Source organism: Aplidium turbinatum, chromosome 1 (genome assembly GCF_918807975.1).
Source record: "Aplidium turbinatum chromosome 1, kaAplTurb1.1, whole genome shotgun sequence".
Lineage (NCBI taxonomy): Eukaryota > Metazoa > Chordata > Ascidiacea > Aplousobranchia > Polyclinidae > Aplidium > Aplidium turbinatum.
In genome coordinates, this window is record NC_137472.1 from 14,549,681 (window position 1) to 14,558,786 (window position 9,106).

Genomic DNA, 9,106 nt, shown 5'->3' on the forward strand with positions numbered 1-9,106 from the left:
AATGTTTAGAAGTCATGAACAATCTTAATTTTAACGTTGCAGGACCAAAATCCTGTGTTAGACATGGAACAATAGTTGTCTAAATGTTTAATTTGTCATGAATGTTCATTCTCAGATATTCAGTTAGGCCTACACTACAAAAACTAACACTTAGGCCTAAACATTACAACCGCAAGCAATTTGTACAAAAAGCTGGATAAGTTTGCCTCCTGCGTAGCCTATAGAAGCTTAACAAACTAAATATGGCATCTGCACCTGAACGTTCATTGGCGAAGTAACGTTATATCAACGCTGTAAAAAGGGCAAAGGCATGACTATGAAAGCTAGTAGGTTAAAGTACATGGCGAGGAGACATCAAAAAACAGCAACAAGCTTTTTGGCATTATGATGCTGTGCTGTGTACCGTGACGAGAGACCATTCTAACAAGTTAGCCTAGCCGCTCTAGCGAATGTACGCATTGACATCACTGGGTGAGCAACTCTACCATACCATAACCATAACACATCTGATTGGCTAAGCAGCTGGTGACGTTTTGCAAAACGAGTGAGGATTGGATAAAACGAAGGCGTTTTTTGACATTTTTCAACCTGGGAAAGCATCTTTGATAGTTACTTCCCTGGAGCTTCAGTGGCTGTTTCTGACAGAAGCGTTTGCATTAATTGTCATTTATAAGCAAGACATGCGGTTTGGTGAGGACTTAGACTACTCACAAGCGTTACGAGTAATTCTAGTCACGAATACAGTAATTTTCAAGTTAAAATAGACGTGATAAAAATAATAAAAAGTTAAACCTAGAATTCAGTCATTATATTTTGCATAGTTTTTCGCTCAGGTAAGCACTGTTTTCCTTGCTTTCCCTCACTGATCGTCACTGACGTAATCACAGAAACTCTTTTGTGGAAGGAAGTCGAGTTGCAACAGTGTTTATCTGTCTATTATTCTTTATTCACATTGAAAAACATTTCTGCAATCTTGGAACAACAAGTGCATAAGTCAGACATAAATACAAACTTGCAAACGTTGACATTGACAACTAAAAGTAGCCTACTTCGGTTATTTTATCTATAAAAGAAACATGTTGTGACGAATAGCACGAAACGTGTGTGGCGAAATGTTTGATGGTAGGCGTTAGAACTTTGATCAAAGCATTTTCCTGCAGTGTTCAAAATGTTCTGGAAGAGAACTCCTTTCCATAACAATAGCGGCTTTTTTCATCTGTATTTCTGAACATCTGGTCGGAAACTAGGCTGTTTTCTACATGTGAAAAACTTTCATAGCAAGTATCCAACAGTCATTTTATCAGAGCGATATTGTTAATTGGCTCAAACGGCGAAATACAAACTGGCATAGACGTTGACAACTCAATGTAGCCTAGGTTATTTCATCTACAAAAGAAACCCGTTGTGTTGAATAGCACGAAACGTGTGTTGCGAATGGTAGGCGTTAGAACTTTGATCAAAGCATTTTCCTGCAGTGTTCAAAATGTTCTGGAAGAGAACTCCTTTCCATAACAATAGCGGCTTTTTTCATCTGTATTTCTGAACATCTGGTCGGAAACTAGGCTGTTTTCTACATGTGAAAAACTTTCATAGCAAGTATCCAACAGTCATTTTATCAGAGCGATATTGTTAATTGGCTCAAACGGCGAAATACAAACTGGCATAGACGTTGACAACTCAATGTAGCCTAGGTTATTTCATCTACAAAAGAAACCCGTTGTGTTGAATAGCACGAAACGTGTGTTGCGAATGGTAGGCGTTAGAACTTTGATCAAAGCATTTTCCTGCAGTGTTCAAAATGTTCTGGAAGAGAACTCCTTTCCATAACAATACAGACGAAATCGGTTAATAGTATACTGCTTAAACGTATCAATCGTTTATTTGAATCAAAACCTGAAATCCCAAACCAAATCCAATCTAATGTTAAGTAAAAACATCGGTTAAGCGCATACCGCTTAAAAGAATAAGTCGGATAAAAGCATCAGGATTTGCTTCTAGTTTGCCTACTTCATTCATTTAATCGTATAATTGTACCCGTTAGTGAAAAGAGAATGTCTCTTTTTTGCTTCGCATAATTGTCTGCAATGTTCAAAGGCGAAATGAAGCAAAGGTGAGACAGACGCAAGCGATCAAAACAAAGACAAGTGTCTGTAATCCCAGGCCATAATCTTATGTGCTAGACATCGCACTACAAAGAACCAATTTTCGCACAGCTGGGCTTCATTAAAACAGAAGAGCACACAAAAGGAATAATCACACTTCCCAATAAAGAAGTTTAAATGCTTTTGATGTCATCGGTCGGCGACTGGCCTTGCAAGGAAAGGACACGGACAAATTATTTCGGCTTGAGAGGGAAGTGTTGAAAAGAATGTCTAAAAGTTTAAACCAGAAAACTGTGGAGAATTTTTTTTTAAATTGCTGAAAAAAAGTAGCCTATTGTTGTGAAATGCAGTGCGTAATTGCATTTGTTGCAGTATTGTTCAGTTGAAGAACATTGCAAATTAATTATTTTACCAGACATGGCAAAACACTTGAAAAAAAAACCTTTGTGATTTCAAAACAAACAATGAGTGTGAGCTGTGTTTTTCCACCATACCACTATTTTCGTAGGCCCTTTTCCATACTCAAAACTACACAGCTGGTACAGAGCTAAAAATAGCCTGCTTGAATCAAAATCTTCAACGTCAAAGTTCGCGTTGTGACGTCACAGAGATCGGTGATATGAAAGATTGCCGATTTGCAGTCCGATTGCTGCAGTTTGCAGAAAAATGCTTTGATGGTTCTCCCAGTCAGCAAAGCTGATCTTTTTTACATTGTTTCAACGTCTGCAGACGATAAATCAATGTAAAAAAGACCAGTTTTGCTGGCTGGGACATACAGTGTAGTGGTATGTTAACACAGAACTAGGAAATTCTTTAAAGTTTAACCAGAATTGTAAACAGTTGTAGGAAGTATCAGTGGTAATGTGCGTTGCAGCCTAGTCAGCACAGACATCTTCTCAACATTACGCCCATTCACAATAAACCTTTTTTTAGTAAATTGGTTAAACGAATCAATCGTATAATCGTATCAAAATGTCTGGCAAATAGGTGATTCGATTAACCGATTTCGTCTGCGGCTTTTTTCATCTGTATTTCTGAACATCTGGTCGGAAACTAGGCTGTTTTCTACATGTGAAAAACTTTCATAGCAAGTATCCAACAGTCATTTTATCAGAGCGATATTGTTAATTGGCTCAAACGGCGAAATACAAACTGGCATAGACGTTGACAACTCAACGTAGCCTAGGTTATTTCATTTACAAAAGAAACCCGTTGTTTTGAATAGCACGAAACGTGTGTTGCGAAATATTTGATGCCATGCGTTGGAACTTCGATCAAAGCGTTTTCTCGCAATGTTCAAAATGGCGGCGCTGATGCCTTGGGATTTTTGTGTGAAGCGTCACTTTTAGACCTTGCTTTGAAGTACCTGGCGCAGAAAAGTTTACACGTAAGTCAGCACTTTTATAGATGCCCCCGCCCCCCCGATTGTTCCTCGACCTGACGACGTTTAGTCCTCTCTCAGTTTTTTTTCGTTTTTTTTTTTTTATATTGTAAGGCACAGCGTTTGTCGAATAGTGATGGCTCGTGTCGAGTGACCTCGTCACCGAAAACGATTTGTCAATTTGTTGTTTATGTCTGTATATTGGCATAACTAATTTTCTGTTCAAACAGCACCAATGTATTTTTCTTGTTTTGCAGGAACTATTTCATTTTTTGTGTTACTTTTTAAGCTGTAATCTTCCAAAAAATATGAATCACCGTCCGGGAATTGTTGTAAAATTAGAAGATATTGTTGATTTTGAAACAAATGAAGGAACAATCTTTGCTGATAACAAATCGCCTGAATGTGATAAAAGGTTTTCTAGAAAGTCTGCTGTACAAAGTCACAAAGAAAATCATTTTGGTTCTAATGCTTATGAGTGTGATGTATGTAACAAATGTTTCTCAAGACTCAAACCATGAACATCTGAAAGAACATGAAAGAACTCATTCAGGAGCAAAGCCATACAAATGTATCATATGTGACAAATGTTTTTCGAAAAGTTCTAATTTGACAAAGCATAAAAGAATCCATTTTGATGAAAAGCCATATGCATGTGATGTTTGCCACAAATGCTTTGTAGAAAGGGGTAATTTGAAGATGCATAAAAGAATTCATTCTGGTGAACAGCCATATGTATGCGATGTTTGCCACAAATGCTTTGCACGAAGTGGTGATTTGAAGGTGCATCAAAGAATTCATTCTGGTGAAAAGCCATACAAATGTGATGTTTGCAACAAACGGTTTGCACATAGTGGTGATTTAAAGAAGCATAAAAGAATTCATTCAGGTGAAAAGCCATATAAATGTGATGTTTGTGACAAATGCTTTGCACATAGTGGTGATTTGAAGAAGCACAAAAGATTTCATTCTGGTGAAAAGCCATACAAATGTGATGTTTGCAACAAATGCTTTGGGCAAAATGGTAATTTGAAGACTCATAAAAGAATTCATACTGGTGAACAGCCATACAAATGTGATGTTTGCCACAAATGCTTTGGGCGAAATGGTCATTTGAAGAATCATAAGAGAATTCATTCTGGTGAAAAGTCGTACAACTGTGATTTTTGCCGCAAAAGTTTTGCACATAGTGGTAATTTGAAGAATCATAAAAAAATTCATTCTGGTGAAAAGCCATATAAATGCGATGTTTGCAACAAATGCTTTGCACAAAGCGGTAATTTAAAGCTACATAAAAAAATTCATACTCTTTAAAAGCCATTTTGACACGGAAATTGCAACAAGTGCTTTTCAAAAGCTTTAATCTTTTTAAAACTACTGATTAGTTGGTTAAGGTTACCATGAAATTGAACATGCCTAAATTCTTCCAACTAAACAGTCTTTGCGCTGCGAGTCTACCACAAAACGTTAGACGTGCACAATTATTTTGTTTTCCTTTTCATCATTTGCTTTATAGTGATTAATGCTTTATAGTGATAGTAAACAATTTGACAATCTGTTGTTAACGTTTATGTATTTGCAAAGTTGATTTGCTGTTCGTACAAAACATGTAAACAACGCAAACTTGAATTTTTCTTCATTGCAAAGCCACAATTACAGTGCGAATATTCAGAAATAAAACATGAAAGTTTTTGATTGGAATATAGCTCAATTCAAGCTTCCTCAAATTAGGTTATTTCCAAAGTGTGTTTGTTGTTTTGCTGCAATTATTTAATTGTTTTCAGATGTATAGCGATGGTACTTTTTAAGCTGTAATCTTTTAAAAAATATGAATCACCATCCGGGAATTGTTGTAAAATTAGAAGATATTGTTGATTTTAGCACAAACAAAGGAACAATCTTTGCTGATAACAAATCGCCTGAATGTTATAAAAGGTTTTCTAGAAAGTCTGCTGTACAAAGTCACAAAGAAATTCATTTTGGTTGTTATGCTTATGAGTGTGATGTATGTAACAAATGTTTCTCAAATCATGGACATCTGAAAGAACATGAAAAGACTCATTCAGGAGCAAACCCATACAAATGTATCATATGTGACAAATGTTTTTCGAAGAGTTCTAATTTGACAAAGCATAAAAGAATCCATTTTGGTGAAAAACCATATGCAGGTGATGTTTGCCACAAATGCTTTGTAGAAAGGGTTAATTGTATTTTCTTGTGCACCAATGTATTTTTGAGCATCATGCATGCATTTTCTTGAGCACCAATGTATTTTTCTTGTTTTGCAGGAACTATTTCATTTTTTGTGTTACTTTTTTAGCTGTAATCTTCTAAAAAATATGAATCACCACCCGGGAATTGTTGTAAAATTAGAAGATATTGTTGATTTTGAAACAAATGAAGGAACAATCGTTCCTGATAACAAATCGCCTAAATGTGATAAAAGGTTTTCTAGAAAGTCTGCTGTACAAAGTCACAAAGAAATTCATTTTGGTTCCAATGCTTATCAGCATAAAAGAATCCATTTTGGTGAAAAGCCGTACAAATGTGATATTTGCAACAAATGCTTTGGGCAATATGGTGCATTGAAGAATCATGAAAGAACTCATTCTGGTGAAAAACCATACAAATGTGATGTTTGCAACAAATGCTTTGCACATAGTGGTGATTTGAAGAAGCATAAAAGAATTCATTCAGGTGAAAAGCCATACAAATGTGATGTTTGTAACAAATGCTTTGCACATAGCGGTGATTTGAAGAAGCACAAAAGAATTCATTCTGGTGAAAAGCCATACAAATGCGATGTTTGCAACAAATGCTTTGGGCAAAATAGTAATTTGAAGACTCATATTAAAAGAATTCATTCTGGTGAAAAGCCATATGCATGTGATGTTTGCCACAAATGCTTTGCACTAAGGAGTAATTTGAAGCAACATAAAATAATTCATTCTGGTGAAAAGCCACACGAATGTGATGTTTGTACCAAAACCTTTGCACTAAGTGGTGATTTGAAGATGCATAAAAGAATTCATTCTGGTGAAAAGCCATACAAATGTGATATTTGCAACAAATGCTTTGCATGTAGTAGTCATTTGAAGATGCATAAAAGAATTCATTCTGGTGAAAAGCCATACAAATGTGATGTTTGTAACAAATGCTTTGGACAAAATGGTAATTTGAAAATTCATAAAATAATTCATTCTGGTGAAAAGCCATATACATGTGATGTTTGCCACAAATGCTTTGCACTAAGCGGTAATTTAAAGCTACATAAAAAAATTCATTCTGGTGAAAAGCCATACGCATGTGATGTTTGTAACAAAACCTTTGCAGTAAGTGGTGGTTTGAAGAAGCATAAATTGATTCATTCTGGTGGAAAACCATATAAATGTGATGTTTGCAACAAATGCTTTGGGCGAAATGGTCATTTGAAGAATCATAAGAGAATTCATTCTGGTGAAAAGGCGTACAACTGCGATTTTTGCCACAAAAGTTTTGCACATAGTGGTAATTTGAAGAATCATAAAAGAGTTCATTCTGGTGAAAAGCCATATAAATGCGATGTTTGCAACAAATGCTTTGCACAAAGCGGTAATTTAAAGCAACATAATAGAATTCATTCTGGTGAAAAGCCATACGAATGTGATGTTTGTAACAAAACCTTTGCACTAAGTGGTGATTTGAAGATGCATAAAAGAATTCATTCTGGTGAAAAGCCATACAAATGTGATATTTGCAACAAATGCTTTGCATGTAGTAGTCATTTGAAAGTTCATAAAAGAATTCATTCTGGTGAAAAGCCATATGCATGTGATGTTTGCCACAAATGCTTTGCACTAAACGGTAATTTAAAGCTACATAAAAAAATTCATACTCTTTAAAAGCCATTTTGACACAAAAATTGCAACAAGTGCTTTTCAAAACCTTTAATCTTTTTAAAACCACTGATTAGTTGGTTAGGGTTGCCATGAGCATGCCTAAATTCTTAAACTCATTGCTTTAAGTCAATGCATATTTTGAAAGTAATTTAACTAAAGGTGTTGAGGATAGTAATTAAAATGCATGTGTGATAAACTTTATATAAATCCATCAATCATTCTGTTTCCTATTGATTCTCGTTTCTATGAATTGATAAATTATCTCTTCCATAATAAACTTGATTAAAAAAAATTAATTGCATATATAAATCTTTTAAATGGACTTCCATTCCAGTAGTAAGTGCCTCAGTATAAAATTAATCAACTCGTACGAATTTGATCAATCTTTGAAACAAACTCATCTCTTAGCTATTCATTCAGCACATGTTTTGAAGTTGTGACTTAGTAACTATCACAACAATAACATTCAAAGTAAAGTGCAGTGCCAGCAAAATTTTATGGCCATGCTTAGGGTCGTGTGAGCACCCTCTTGGGCCACTTTGTAAAATCCAATAGTGGGTCCTTGGTGTTTTAGTGACTTTGTCTGAAATGTGTTCTTGAACCCAGAATGGCCCGTTTCGGCTAGTTCGATTGGGCTAGTCCGATTCGGCTAGTCCGATTCGGCTATTACCCTTTTCGGCTACAGCCCGATTCGGCTAGTCCGATTGGGCTAGTTCCCTATTTGGCTGCAGTCTATATCGGTTAATTCGTATTCAGCAATTTTTTGAAAATCAAACGATAATCCTTCTGTAATCCAACAAAATCCTTCTGTAAATCCAATGATGTCTTTTGTTTATTTAGAGAATTTTGTATTTACAAGAAAAACAAATTGAAATGAAATTTAGCAAAAAATGGTTGAACTATTAAATTGAACTCAATTTATTTTTGAACTGTTAATGTTTGCTCAGATAAAATTGACATGCATCCTGCGTCGCCGTCTGCATGTAAACTTTGATTTTAGAATATATTAGAATCTTCAACTATTACAAAATTCTAAACCCAACGACGCCTTTTGTTTATTTAGAGATTTTGTATTTTATTCCACAATTTATCGTTTCTTTTGCCTTTGAGTGCCTTCCCAGACGGCAAAATCCGTCATTTTTACAACGATTCAACGTCTGCAGACGTTAAATCAATGTAAAAATGGCGGATCTTACTGTCTGGGTGAGCCGTGCGATAAATTAAAGCCTTTGGTTGCGTCATAATGAATTGCGTAATTACCACTCCCAATTACGCGCGCCGGTATTTAAAAGAGAATAGCGGAGAAAAAAGTGGAAAGTTGTTTACCACAGAAATGCATGTCACCGCACAATAACGAAATTCTGGAAAACCTTTTCGAATGCGTTGATTAATGATTTTAATTGGGAAAGAAAGCCAGAAGTAGACATTTTTTTATTCAGGTTAAAGTGAAACCACTCTACGTTGGACTAAAGCGCAAAGTAACTATCAAGTTGCCTTGCAAAGCGGAAGATCAAAGTTTGCAATACCGGTCGTAAAGTTGATTTTTTTTCCAAAAATTAGGTCGTTGAAATCAATGCTTAATTACTCGTAAGTCGTAACTTTCACGTGATATAGCCTAGGCCTAATTTTTTTTGTAGTCAGAGTGTAAAGATGGAGGTTTGATATTATCGAATTGAATCACCGGTTAGTACTCTAAATTGATGGACCGCGTATTATCATAAAAAACTGTCGTTCGCTCATTTGCT

The 9,106-nt window shown here is 35.5% G+C and overlaps 2 protein-coding genes across 2 annotated transcripts; both read left to right on the forward strand.

Moving 5' to 3' along the window:
* The first annotated feature begins 3,770 nt into the window (after positions 1-3,770).
* Positions 3,771-4,962, forward strand: LOC145783286 (uncharacterized). Its single transcript, XM_082595124.1, has one exon. The coding sequence runs from the start codon at positions 3,850-3,852 to the stop codon at positions 4,795-4,797; it is 948 nt and encodes a 315-aa protein (XP_082451250.1). The 5' UTR covers positions 3,771-3,849; the 3' UTR covers positions 4,798-4,962.
* An 807-nt stretch (positions 4,963-5,769) lies between these two features.
* Positions 5,770-7,633, forward strand: LOC145774068 (uncharacterized). The gene has a single exon (XM_082585219.1). It carries the CDS (start codon positions 5,823-5,825, stop codon positions 7,362-7,364), a length of 1,542 nt encoding a protein of 513 aa, XP_082441345.1. The 5' UTR covers positions 5,770-5,822; the 3' UTR covers positions 7,365-7,633.
* Positions 7,634-9,106: the final 1,473 nt, after the last annotated feature.

What these genes read in the sequence shown, in the direction of transcription:
- LOC145783286 (XM_082595124.1), top strand. Translation starts at nt 3,850, where the DNA reads ATGAAGGAACAATCTTTGCTGATAACAAATCGCCTGAATGTGATAAAA.
- LOC145774068 (XM_082585219.1), top strand. Translation starts at nt 5,823, where the DNA reads ATGAATCACCACCCGGGAATTGTTGTAAAATTAGAAGATATTGTTGAT.